Source organism: Penicillium daleae, assembly GCF_028827525.1.
Source record: "Penicillium daleae strain IBT 16125 chromosome Unknown utg000008l_segment0_segment0, whole genome shotgun sequence".
NCBI classification, from domain to species: domain Eukaryota; kingdom Fungi; phylum Ascomycota; class Eurotiomycetes; order Eurotiales; family Aspergillaceae; genus Penicillium; species Penicillium daleae.
In genome coordinates this window covers 3288893-3301894 of record NW_026623156.1, presented here as the reverse complement: position 1 = coordinate 3301894, position 13002 = coordinate 3288893, and the positions used below count along the sequence as shown (strand labels likewise).

At 51.9% G+C, this 13002-nt stretch overlaps 6 protein-coding genes across 6 annotated transcripts; 3 read left to right on the top strand and 3 right to left on the bottom strand.

Annotated features, from left to right (window-relative positions):
- Positions 1–977: 977 nt before the first annotated feature.
- N7458_009720 (cytochrome P450) lies at positions 978–2633 on the bottom strand (the record flags this gene model as incomplete). The annotated part of the gene is made up of 2 exons (XM_056913102.1): positions 978–2141; positions 2229–2633. 2 exons carry the CDS (start codon positions 2631–2633, stop codon positions 978–980), a joined length of 1569 nt encoding a protein of 522 aa, XP_056761951.1.
- Positions 2634–3587: 954 nt separating this feature from the next.
- Positions 3588–5411, top strand: N7458_009719 (uncharacterized protein; the record flags this gene model as incomplete). The annotated part of the gene is made up of 3 exons (XM_056913101.1): positions 3588–3941; positions 4055–5231; positions 5311–5411. 3 exons carry the CDS (start codon positions 3588–3590, stop codon positions 5409–5411), a joined length of 1632 nt encoding a protein of 543 aa, XP_056761950.1.
- Positions 5412–5727: 316 nt separating this feature from the next.
- Positions 5728–6132, bottom strand: N7458_009718 (uncharacterized protein; the record flags this gene model as incomplete). Its single annotated transcript, XM_056913100.1, has 3 exons — positions 5728–5773; positions 5840–5904; positions 5989–6132. The coding sequence occupies 3 exons, from the start codon at positions 6130–6132 to the stop codon at positions 5728–5730; spliced, it is 255 nt and encodes an 84-aa protein (XP_056761949.1).
- Positions 6133–7022: 890 nt separating this feature from the next.
- N7458_009717 (alpha-hydroxy acid oxidase) lies at positions 7023–8536 on the bottom strand (the record flags this gene model as incomplete). Its single annotated transcript, XM_056913099.1, has 8 exons — positions 7023–7098; positions 7165–7241; positions 7298–7550; positions 7615–7689; positions 7729–7897; positions 7957–8294; positions 8356–8389; positions 8443–8536. 8 exons carry the CDS (start codon positions 8534–8536, stop codon positions 7023–7025), a joined length of 1116 nt encoding a protein of 371 aa, XP_056761948.1.
- Positions 8537–8937: 401 nt separating this feature from the next.
- N7458_009716 (uncharacterized protein) lies at positions 8938–10175 on the top strand (the record flags this gene model as incomplete). The annotated part of the gene is made up of 5 exons (XM_056913098.1): positions 8938–8954; positions 9019–9224; positions 9274–9351; positions 9409–9863; positions 9921–10175. 5 exons carry the CDS (start codon positions 8938–8940, stop codon positions 10173–10175), a joined length of 1011 nt encoding a protein of 336 aa, XP_056761947.1.
- A 579-nt stretch (positions 10176–10754) lies between these two features.
- Positions 10755–12972, top strand: N7458_009715 (uncharacterized protein; the record flags this gene model as incomplete). Its single annotated transcript, XM_056913097.1, has 3 exons — positions 10755–10830; positions 10891–11870; positions 11920–12972. 3 exons carry the CDS (start codon positions 10755–10757, stop codon positions 12970–12972), a joined length of 2109 nt encoding a protein of 702 aa, XP_056761946.1.
- Between the last annotated feature and the right edge of the window lie 30 nt (positions 12973–13002).

Genomic DNA, 13002 nt, shown 5'->3' with positions numbered 1-13002 from the left:
AAAATTAAACGGGATCGGGGGCTGGCTCTCCGCCATGTGACCGGCTCCTTACAAATATTACCATATGCCTGTATTAAAATAGCTGTGGGGCACGCGAGCAAGCTTAGAAATTGGAAGGTTAGGTTTGTCGAGGACGCCCAATGAGCGTAACTTGGAAATTGCATAATTCATAAGCTTACCCATAAAATTCTCAACAATAATGTTTCCTTCACGATCTAAGCTGGAAAAGTCCAAGGCATCTATAAACATACCTAGAAGGTGATAGCCCGAGCCATACGTGACGCGACAAGTCTAAGGCCCTACTATCTACCTCATGCACTTGCTACTTAACTACACGAGGAGAGGTTGTGACATCTCAAATGGAGCTATTCTCCTCTGCTTTATCTTCTATCTCCCAAGGTTTATCAATACTGATTATTGTGACAGTGTTGTGTGAGCCCAAGGGTCAAATGGATAGCAGGCTTGCCAGTGCTACACTACTAGGTGGCGAGGGGGTGGTTAGAACATACATATGCACAAATCTAGTGGCGTCGAATCGTAGCATCTAAACCACCGCAAGTTTGTGATCACGTTCAAGGTATAGCATTATCATTACTCTAAAATTCTTGCCATCAGTGCTTTAAAATAGACACTAGGACGAGTGAAGAAGGGAGAAACGAAAATATTTTGCTGTAGCAAAGCAGCGAATACAATTTTCAGAGAAATAAATTACATTCACCAGCGTATATACTAAATCGTAATCATCGTATCATAGACCAAGTCCCATGTGAAAAGCAAAACAGAAGTAGCCGTCACAGACATGCTAACACAAGGCCAATGCAAATGGAACCAAACTATAAGGTCCCAAGTCAAGAATGGAGACTGAAAATGCCAGGGGCAACCACAAAGCCGCCAAATTTTCCAAAACGGTAAATTCCACAAACTCCATCACACTGTCGTACTGTACTGTCCACTCTCAATGTCCAATATTAAGAGGTTCAAGCATCATCGGCCTGGTGCATGCGGACAGTCAAGAGATCCGCCGGGCAGCTAGTCAATGTGATACCCCAGCGAACCTTCTGGTGCGCATTAACATCCTCGATCTGATCGAAGCGCTGAAGTAAACGAACAAGGACATATCCAGCCTCGGTGAGGGCAAACTGCTGTCCAATACAGATACGCGGCCCACCGTTGAATGGAATGTATTCCCAGCCAGCCTTACGGTCCAACCAGCGGTCAGGCTTGAACTCGTCCGCATCTGGACCCCAGAGATCCTTGCGACGGTGCATGATGTGAGTGCTGTATGCGACGGCCTGGCCCTTCTTGATGTATACGGGGGACTCGCCGTCCGGGCCACCGCCGCGCGGGAGAGTAGTGTCGCGGGTGGCGCTGCGGCGGTTAAAGGGGACGACAGGGAAGAGGCGGAGGGACTCATTCATACAGTACTGCAAGTACTGGCAAGACTTGAGGGAGGCAAATGTGATGTTCCGTGGGTTGGAGTAGGTGCCGAAGTTTTCGATGATGGTCTCGCGCAGCTTCTTGAAGATGTCCGGATGGCGGGCGAGCATCATCACGGTCCAGCTAAGCAGGGAGGCGGTGGTGTCACGGCCGGCGAGGAGGATGTGGAGGAGCTGCGAGCGCAGTTCGATGGGATCACGAGTAACGGAGACCAGGGCTTCCAGGAATATATAGTGCTGATTTTTCTCCTCATCGATGGGGCGCTTGCCGTTTTCCACGGCCTTGAGGGCATTGCTCACAACTCGGTCCACAAACTCGTGTACCTTGTTATCCGAGAATCGAGTTTCCTTATTGTTCACGAGACATGCGAATTTCTCGAAGCGGGCGCGCTTGGCACAGATCAACTGGGACTTGTCGAAATAGTAGGCGAACGAGTCTTCGGGTCGCTGCAGGTCCTTGAGCGCTCCCAATTGGCTCTCCACGCTTTCGCCGAACAAGAACTCGGTGGCAGAGTCGATGGTCAAACGGAAGAAAATGGTCTGGAGATCGGTCGCGGTCGTCCAGCCGTTGGCGGCAACGGGCAGGGCCTGCATCGCTTTCTGCACATGTCCTTCCTCCAACTCGAGCTGACTGATCTGCTCGCGAGTGAACTGCGGGCGCAGCAGTCCACGCGATCGGGACCATTCCTCTCCATCGGCGGTAAACTACAGAGATTCGGAGGTTAGAGGATCGGATCCACTGATCGTCGCAAAGCAAATACTGTAGCATGACAAAATTTTCATGTGACTCACAATTCCACTACCAAGCAGTGGGTGCATGCTATGAGCGCGCACCTCACCTAGCTGGAAGTCCTTGAATTGGGTGGCCAGCATGGCCTGGATGTTTTTAGGATCCGTGGTAAACATCAGGTCGCGTCCCAGGCTACGGAGCACGTAGGTAGTGACGTAGCGGCCTTCCTGCTCACTCATGATATCGATGCGGCGCGCAGAGAGCTCCGGGAAGAGTTTCTCCTTGTCGGCGGCCAGAGATTGCTTCAGAGTAGCGATACCGAGAGGATCCTTGCACGGCAACAAAGGCAGGCTCCCACAGCCAAGCGCACGGGCCTTGCGTGAGTGTTGCCATGAAGCCAGAACCATGCGGATGATGTGGAGGGCCACGGCCGCGGCCGCAAAGCCCAGCACGAATGTGTAGTTCATGGTCGCTGTAGTCAGGGGGGCGGGGGATGCTCATGGTGCGAAGCCAGAGGCGGACGGGTGGATTATATATACAAGATTTCATGACCAGTTGGATTCAGGATCGGGGCATGGGGGGCCTCGGTTGCAGGGGCCAAGCAGACCAGGTTCAGGTGGGGGAGAAAGGAGATACGAGTGCGAGCCACGATGATCCCACGAGTCCAAGTGGCCAATGAGCAGCGTGGAAAAGGCGGGAAAACGGAGCTGGGACTCGGGAGGCGGGGTTGGAAGTCCTTCTCCGATTTGATTGACCACCGGGCGTGCGAGGGCGTGCGAGGGGAGGGCTTCGACACTTCGACGGGGCGTTTCATGAGTTAAGGCCGGCTCCTTCGGCCGTATGCGATCGGGGAGACCGTTCGTCTGCTTTTCCATTGCTTTTGTTTGGCCACTCGTGCGACGGGGCAAGTTGACGTGAGCTCGATCACGGCCCACAAGTGGTATCATCGAGTTTCAGCCTGCACTCATGGAGATCGGAGATTATCCCCCCGAGTCAACATACTGTAGCACGTCCTCCGTGAAACTCGGACTCCGTCACAAGCAAGAGTCGTCTGGTTCTGTCGTCACCTTGCAGGAGGCTTTGCGACAGCCCTCGGATTTTCGGCATGCACTGCCAAATCAAAAATAAGCTTGCTGGGAGTTGGCGCTAAACACCGCTAGTCCGCTGAGGAAAGACTCTGCAGCTGACTCTTGAACCGTCCTGGAAATAATAAAGAAAAATAGATACGAGGCAGAAAGTATGGGCACTTGGCGGGGGCCACTGCCGAGGCCGAGATTATCTGATTACTGATCGCCGAACAATCCCCTCAGGAGAAAACCACTTTCATGAGCCTCAAGTGCCTCCTCGATAACCACTCCTATTTCCTTGTCTATCAATCAATCATCCGGAAATATCTATCCTGTAGAAAACTACCTTCACTAATGCCTGGATCTGGCCATGCACATTCCAGCCTCCCGCTCTCGGACACGTTGTCCGCCCGATCCTACCTCGAGTTTGGCCGCGAGGAGTTCCAGACTCAAGTCGAGCTCCAACGCATGCCCGCCCAAGATATTTCGATAAGCACCCCGAAGCCACCAGCGTGGATGAACTCAATCGAGGCTCCACGCAGGTCAGGTCCACGCCTGCAGCCTCGTGAACGACCACCGATCCACAAAGAGTCGGAGAAGACGGAAAGAGCCCCAAGCTACAAGGACCCGCCTAGTGAGAACGATCGACCAGTGCGAAAAAGAGGCCGGCCGAGAATCGAGACCGAAAAGGACGCGGCTGCAGTTGAAGTAGGTACAAATCGGGGTGTGATTACTTGCCGTAAAAGGGAGGAGCTGGGCGCAATGGAGCCTGAAGCTGAACATACCAAGATTTATTGTGCTGACCCGAGACATTCCATTAGGAACGGCGCTTGCAAATCAGGCGGGCCCAACGCACCTACCGCCAGAAGAAAGAGGCGACCATCCAGACCCTCAAGACACGCGTGGAGCAACTTGAAAAGACTCTCCAGAATGTCTCAGATCTTCTAACGGCTGAACCGGAAGGGTTCAGCCTCACGAGACCGAATGACCTCTCGCGCGCCCGGCAATTGGTGCTAGCTGAGATTGGCAAAGCTTGCGAATTTTCAGCAGATGGCAGCGATTCAGTAAGACAGACTACAGAGCCGCCGCGCGATATCTTTGGATACGAAGTCTCCAACGGTCGGAGAAACGTCAAGAATGACATTCCAAAGTCATCCCCTTCTAAACATGCGCAACATCAACGGAGAACGTCCGTCTACACCGGATATTCCCATCCGCGATCCCCATCCCCATTGCTCAACCGCCTCTTCCCTTCCACAACCATATACACCTACAGCTACCAAGAATCCTGCCTATCCAGACGCCTGCAAAGATTCTGTCTAGAACATACCTACCGATGGCTCTCAGATCCCAGCTCCGAACCCCCGCTCATGAGCCGTGTTTTCGGTCTATTCCCCTGCATCCAAGATATGCCCGGTGTACGACGCACCTCCCGGCGCGTGCTGCAATCTGAGATTGGCGGACCGTTGGAAATGACGAAAGTACCCTTCTACACGCTCGGCGGCGCGGGTACGCATTATCCGCGCTATGGCGATGACGGGCAAACCGTGTGGCCGGTGAATACTCGACGACCGGGGAAGATCCTGCGGAGACTGGCACGGATTCTCCGGCGAGGCGGGATCTCCGATTGGGATGAGGATTGGAGTGGCGATTTGGAGCCGGATATTGGCGATGGGCAGGGCGAGGAGATCAGTGCTTTGAGCGAGGAGGAGCGTCTACGCTTCCTGGATCTGGACGGTGATTGGTTCGATTGCCATGATGTTCAGGGGTATCTGGAGGACAAAGGGTTTGTGCTGGAGGGGTCGGCGGTGTGGTTGGAAGTTCCTGCCGCGACTGTTGGATACCTGTATGGGTTTTCCCCGGACAGCGGCTCAGACTACTGCGCATCGCAGATGTATGTCTCCCCCGGCGACATTTCCTCCAGCGATGTCAGTAGCTCGCGGGATCCGGGGCTGTCGCCGTCTAGGTACACCCTCAACGTCGAATGCTTTTTCGATTGTAAGTGAGGACAACAGCTGGGCTATCACCATTCCGTGACCTTGTACGGGTGTATATGGAACGCTAACGTCATTCCCAGTGCTACTCTCCAACTTGAGGATGCTTGGTCGCGCCCCTGGCTTCCGTCTTTGGGACGTGGACGCTGCTCTTCGCGCGGCAATTCACCGGCGGTCTTTCTGAGCGGGTGTCAGCGCATCACCTGCACCTATACTCCCTACGACTTGACGAAATAATGAGCCTATACGAACACGAGGAAATGAGAGCATACTATAGACACCAGTTGGAAAAAGAATGCACATTGCTATTGCATGATTGTCATTGGGTATATCGCGTAGACGTCTGATATGACATAAAAAAACCATCACCATCTCTGCTCCTCAGGATGAGGATGAGCAAGAAGCTTCTCTCAGCAACCGCAGTGTATTCAGCCACTCATCGATGTAATACGCCCCGTTTCCTCACGTCATCCATCTGGATATGTAGCGCGTTGGGTAATCTAGCAGCAAATCTCGCAGCACTCGAAGCAGGCAAGACCAGCGCAGCTGTGAAATCGGGTTAGTCGTTGGATTCAATGAGGTTGTCCGATAGAAGGGTCAAGATAGGCTCACATTCCGCAGCAAAGGCCACCGCCGCCACCACCACGCAGCTGCATGGACATCTCCTCCTGGTTAGACTGTAGGCCATAGATTAGTTTCCATTCGAATTCGCGCACTGTGATCAGTCCAGATAAAGGGCGGTTGGGTGGGTGTAGACGTACGGGTTGCTCAGAAACCACGTTCTGGTTGGTGGAGGGAGCGGCAGGGCTGGAGGGCTGCTGCATAGCAAAGGTGTTGGGGTTCCAGGCGTTCTCCTGGGCCTGGGCCTCAGCGGGGGCAGACTTGAAGAAGTTGAAGTTGAACATGGTGACGATTTGGGATCTTGGAGATCGAAAGATCGAAAGAGGTGGTAGTTCGGAGTCCTGGTGGTCTGGAATAGATAAGGGGGAGGAGAGAAGCGAAAGTCCAGGTGACGGGGGGATGCGGGACTAATTTAAATAAAAGTTAGATAAGGCAGGATCAGCAGGGCTCAGCTGAGAAAAATAGGGGGCGCTAGAAACCGATTATGGCGGTCCACTGTGACTACGACGACGACTAACTAACGTCAATACCTAATGACTGTTTGATGTGGAGGATCGGTTGCCTCTTTGGGCTAGCGTCCAACATCATCGTGGTACCCCCCTCGTTCTGGGTCCGGAGGTTTGAGGTTTGTGCTGGTCCAGTACGGAGTATGTACATTCCAGCAGGGGACTGACCGAGGGAATTACTCTGCACCTCCAGATGCAGTACTAAGTATAGCCCTGGACAAATCAGAATCAGAATGGTGCTGCCTAGGATCTCCTCCAGGGTTTATCGACGGATGGAGTGCGCAACAACACGGCGGGAAATTCTGGAACACAAGTACACCGCCACGAAACGAGGCTTAGAACGAGACAAGCCTCACATAGGTACGTGGAACAGTTTCTATTTCTATTTCTTCTCTGTTATTGTCAGGCACCAGAATTGAGGATCGGGTAAAGATTTAATGAATGGTTGAAGAGTCCACTCTTCTGCCATGGACCGTGGAAACTGTGCGAGGGATCCCCGTCAGCCCTAACCGGATTGACCACTGCGGGAGGAGTGCCAAGACTCTTGGCAGTCCACCTGATCGGATGTTCGGATCACGGGGCTGATCTGTTGGGACTTGAGAGGGCCTTGGACCCTCCACGATCATTTGTGCACGAAAAAAATGCTATACACCCAATGCACCCCAAATCTACAGTTTGGAAAGAATGCCGTCGGGATTCAGCACCGAAAGATAGCATTTCTGAATGTCCTGGATAGTACGGCATCTGTGCCAGGAGGTTAGTCATGGGTCAGATACGTGCCGGTTTAAAGGTACGACTAGTCGGACTCACCCCGCCAACGCCATGGTAATCCTCAATTCTTGGCGCAATATCTTGATAGCAAGTTCGACTCCTTCTTGTCCATCATACTGGTCTTGATTAGCCTGCGCCTCCCATGTCAACTTGACAGACGAAGAAGACTCACAGCCAGGCCCCAGATGGGAATTCTACCCAAGAAACAATAGCTGGCTCCCAGCGCCAGCGCCTTGAAAATATCAGAGCCACGACGGATGCCGCCGTCAATGGTAATGGGGATCCGTCCGCGAGCAACAGGCGCGCATACCCGGAGGGCATCAAGAGTCGAAGGCATGCCGTCAAGCTGGCGACCACCGTGGTTGGAGATCACAACCCCGTCAATGCCGTGCTTAATGGCCAGTTCCACGTCCTCGGGGAGCACACTGTGAAATAGACATTCATTAGAAAGAAATCCCACGAAAGCAAGGCTCATATGCTGCGACATACCTCCTTTGAGCCAAATCGGCAGCGAGGTATGCTGTCGCAGCCAAGGAATTGCCGTCTCCCAATCCAGACTCGGATCTATCACATATCAGTACACACTGTCATGATATGACATACACCCTCAAGAACAAACCATAATTAGTACGATCAGATGTATCAGCTCCACTGCTGAGAATGTTGGGGTACTCCATATCCTCCGGGATACGGAACTCATTGCGGTACTCGTTCAATCGCTTGCCAAGTACAGGTACATCCACAGACAGGAACAACGCCTTGTACCCAGCCTCTGCAATCTTAATCAGCCTCTCCCATCACAAATGCCACACTCAAGAATCAGATGCATACTCTCCGCTCTCTCCAATAGCTGAATCGTAATATCCCGGTCCTTCAAAACACACATCTGCATTGCATAGGGGTTTCCCATACCCTGCGCAATAACGTCCTCCAATGAATACGTCGCATACGAAGACAGACCCATGAAAATGCCAAACTTGGCCGCAGCGCGCGAAGTCGCAAGTTCACCGTCTGGGTGGGCGAGCTTGTGTGAGGCGGCGGGACTGAAACCAAAGGGGAGGGAAACCTTGCTGCCGAGAATCTCGGTGGTTGTGTCGATGGTGTCGACGTTGACGAGGATTCGGGGACGGATTTTGTAGCGGTCGAAGGCGGATTCGTTTTCGCGGAGACTGAGAGACGATCATCAGTCAGGCTAGGGAGTAGTGTAGTCAATCGCGTTGGGGTACGTACGTGATCATGTCCATCGCGCCCTCGTTATAGTAATCTGCTTGTATGAGCTGGCTATATATGTGATATGCAAGTGAAATTATGACATACCTCTCACCATTCTGGTGAGTTTCATCGAGGCCAGCTTTTTGAGGTCCTCAATACAGCAGACATCTCGATGAAGTGCTTCACCGCGATGTGACATTGTGACGATTGTATGCCCAATGGCTTGCACTTGGTGAAGATCAATGATCTTGATGGATGAGCTGAACAAACTGAACAAAAAGGAACTCAGTAGACCAACGGCGGTCCAGCAAAATAAGTAAGCTACCCCAAGTCACGCGCCGAGCTACGTTACTTGCGTTTGCTATCTGAATTAAGAGGCGTGTCCCAGTGACCTTCCATCTGTATAGTTGGTCTTGACTTCCTATTCTGGAATCAGCGGATCCCCGCGCGCTGGCCGGAATGACTTACCAAATACGATATGGCCCCACGGTCGTGCTGGTTTAAAGGACAGTCATACGAGGGGTAGACAATCTGACTATTGTCAAGTCTTTTGCCATACTGAACGAGAACTCCAACACTACTTTCGATAATCAGACTATCATGGCTCGAATTTTCCTGTATGTGGCTTGTCTTCATCGGCCGAAGCTACGGGTTGGCGTACTGACTTCCACTCTTCTTTAGGACTGGCGCCTCAGGCCTCATCGGCGGGGACGTGCTCCACGCTCTCAAGACAACTCATCCAGACTACAACATCAGTGCTCTCGTGCGAGATAGTACTAAAGCCGCCACCGTCTCCAAGGCATATCCCGATGTGCGCATTGTGCTCGGTGATCTTGACTTTGCGTCGCTTATTGAGGAGGAGGCTAGCCGGGCCGATGTTGTCGTCCGTTAGTATATTCATGCACGTCTTCAAATCGCGTTTCTAACGTCATGCAGATGCTGCTGCCAACAAACACATCAACAGCGTGCAAGCTATTGTTCGTGGTCTGGCCAAGCACAGAGGCCCCAAGCCTGGTGAGTGAATACAAACCCCCTGCTGGAACAAATATATTGCTGACACTTTATACCCAGTACACTTGATCCAAGTATCGGGCGCCAGCCTGCTTTCAATCCCTGATATCGTTAACAAGACTTTTGGCGAAGGACCGGCGAAGATCTACAGGGATATTGACGACATCGATGAGATTCGCGATATCATCCAGAAGAATGCCGACAAGCGAGTCGTTGATCATTTCTTACTCAACGCGACAGGTCCCAAGACAGCGATTGTCTTCCCGCCCATCATCTACGGACAGGGCCGAGGACCCGTTAACCAGCGCAGTATTCAGGTTCCCGAAATCTCGAGAGTGGCCATCGAGAAGCGACAAACCTTCCAAGTGGGCAAGGGAGAAAGTACCTGGAGCAACATTCACGTCTCAGACTTGAGTGATATGTTCGTCAAATTGGTCGAGAAGGCTGTCGAAGGCGCCGAAGGTGACTTGTGGAATCAAAATGGACTCTACTTTGTCCGTGGCGGGCCAGAGCTGGTAAGTGAACTGCATCGCGAAATTTGCATTGACTAGAGTCAACGCTGACGGAAGTAGTCCTTTGGAAAGATCTCACAGCTCGTCGCTGAATCCGCCCACAAGCTTGGTCTGACTGAATCAGTGACGGTCAAAAGTATCACCCCAAGTGAGGCAGACGCGCTGTCTCCAGCCGCCAGCGTGTTCTGGGGGACCAATGCCCGTCAGGCCCCTCAGCGAGCCATGCAACTGCTGGGATGGACCCCGCGCGCACACTCGCTGGAGGAGGAGATTCCGAAGACCGTGCGGTTGGAGGCCATTCGCCTGGCCAAATAATGAGTTCCGAAAAGGGAAGGTGGGAATCACAAAATGGACGAAAAGGGAAGGGGCGTGGCAACTGATACACTCAAAGACGATAAGATAACGGTGATAAGAGGATGTGGCGATAAGAGGCGCGGGGAAGACCTTTTAAGGAAGGCGATTCCGGTCCATATTTGCGGGGGATCCCAACGACCCCAGACTTCGGATATTCATGCTTTATGCGAAGACTTGTCCTAGATCAATCTATCAATTTCTATTTCTGTTATTGCAACTAGTCTAGGCTTCGGATGTTCATGCTGTGTTCGAGGATCTATCCAAGATCAATCTATCCCGACCTGTTGCTGCAATTAGCCCACGCTTGCTAACTATGGCGAGCTCGAAAGGCAGCCGCACCCGCCGATCTCACAGGCTTGGAGGCTGCAGTACATGCCGAAAAAGACGTATGTATGCCTGGGGCAGCCAATTGGGAAACAATGACGAGAGTCCCAGCTGATGAAGACTATAGATGTCAAATGCGACCAGAAACGACCGGCCTGCCGCACCTGTCGAGCCCTGGGGGTGCCATGTGAGGGATTCTCAGATCAAGTACTCTGGATGCGCAACAATGATGATGATGACCCCGATGATGGCAATTCCCGCCGGGGAACGCGCCGGCACTTATACTCTGGTAGTACTTCCCTCATCCACTGTTTACCTCCTCGCAAAGTGCATCCTAGCTGACTTGTGCTAGAGCAATCGCGCCTCTCCATGAGTGCGAGCCTTGGCACGGATCTGGTATCAGGATCGGTAGATGCCTCACTAGTAGAAGTTGATATCCGATCACGAGATCCCGATCGCTCATTGGAGAGTGATATCGTCATTGGACCTTTTGCAGTTCTTGATTTTTCTGGCTCTGCACCATCACGACAACAATCATCGGCATCCCAAGAAGAAGCATCCAGTCCACAGAAGCCCGAAGCTACTGCCCAATCAGATGGTATTCTTCAGCAGGTGGAGATACCAGGGGCGCACTCTGATGACGTTCTTCAACATGGGGATATACAAGCCGAGATACCAGATCCCAGTCCGGTTTCTATCATTGATTCGCTCGCGAATATGGACGACTTCCTCCACTGGTCGGATATATTGAGCTTCAGCCCTGATCAATCCGGCTTTGCGACACATCCAACCCTGAGCGCCTCATTTGACTTTTCATTTGACCCGAACAGCGATGCTATCTCGATTCCTGCGGCATTGAACACCTTGGAAGATCCCTTGCGGATGTTGACACCGCAGCAGACCCCGATGGAGCTGAGAACATCAAATGAAGATGTTCTTAAAGACGGACAATTCCTGCTAAAACATTTCCAGGACGTTATCATCCCACGAATTATGGCAATTCCGTTTGGACAAAAATCACCGTGGAAGATTCTCAATCTACCAGCTGCAGTAGTAGCTTTTGGTGACTCAACATATCTTGGCACGGAGGGCGTCAGTCATGCCCGTCTTGCAAACCTTTATGCGCTTTTCGCTTGTGCCGCTATTGATCTGGCACTGCAGCCATCTGCGGAAATGATTCATTCCCCCGAGCATTGGTACCAAATTGCCGACCAGACTTATCAGCAAGCCAAGGATCATATCCAAATATCTTTGCAGCATGAAACGGCAGGACCGAAAAAGGCTAAATATAAGGATCAATTGATGGCTGCTAATATTCTCACGCAATATGCGGTAAGCATTGCCTGATAATCACAGGAGAACTCGCCCTAATATATAATAGATTTTATCTGGGCAGCAGCAGCACGCAAGATGTTTCTTGATTGATGCGGAGCGACTTCTTCGTCTCCGTGGTCTATCAAAAAAACGAATCTCAAAGAAAGCCCGCCTTCTACACCACGTGTACACCTGGTTGCGGATCGTTGGCGAAAGCACATTTGTCCTTCACGATTACGAACTCTCCTTCTCATGTCTCGATATCCTTGGATCTTCATCACGCTCCCACCCCTCTTCATCAACAGTCAGCAACGCAACCGCCGTTGTATCAAGCGAGCCAAATCCTCATCTTGACGATTTCCTCCGTCTCGAAAATCAAAATTCAGACAGCGACTTGAACATTCACGAGCCCAAAGACCGGGTATCCGGCTATCATGACATTCATCTTCACGACTCCCGCAGTTTCCCCGAAACCTTATACAAACAAATCTATGGAATTCCCGAAACATGGCTAAGCTTGGTGTCACAAACAACGAGGCTAGCAAATGTTGTAGCAACTTGGCAGACTGCTCGTAATGCAGCCAAACACCTGCGTCTTGAGGCATGGGAAGCTCTCCAGCGGCGTGCGATGCGGCTTGAGAACCTGATTTGTTCATTCTCCCTAGGTCGCGCGAGAGGCGGATCAGCAGATCTCCAAGCAACCTGCAAACCACATGCACATATGCTTGAGGCACTCAATGGAGCTTTGGTAATCTTCTTCTACCGCAGAGTTCGCGATACCCACCCAGCTGCTCTTCAGGGCTATGTGGACAGTGTCATCGCGGCACTGGAGCAATGTAGCGTGTCCCTGTCAGAAGCGGGTACATCGGGTCCCGGAACTGCTTGGCCTGCTTTCATTGCAGGATGCGAAGCTCTCACCTCTGCGAGGCGAGAAGCAATTATTAGATGGCTTGATGATGCAAGCTCTATGTGTGGTTTCACCTCGTATGCCATGGCTCGAGATATCATGACCAAGCTGTGGCGCAAGCAAGACGAGCATTTGACGGCGAATCGAAGTGAGCCGATGCCGATGTGGATTGATATCTGTAAACAGGAGCAGATCTGGCCTCTGTTTTGTTGAACGGTGACAAAACCTTCTTACCTCTGTATC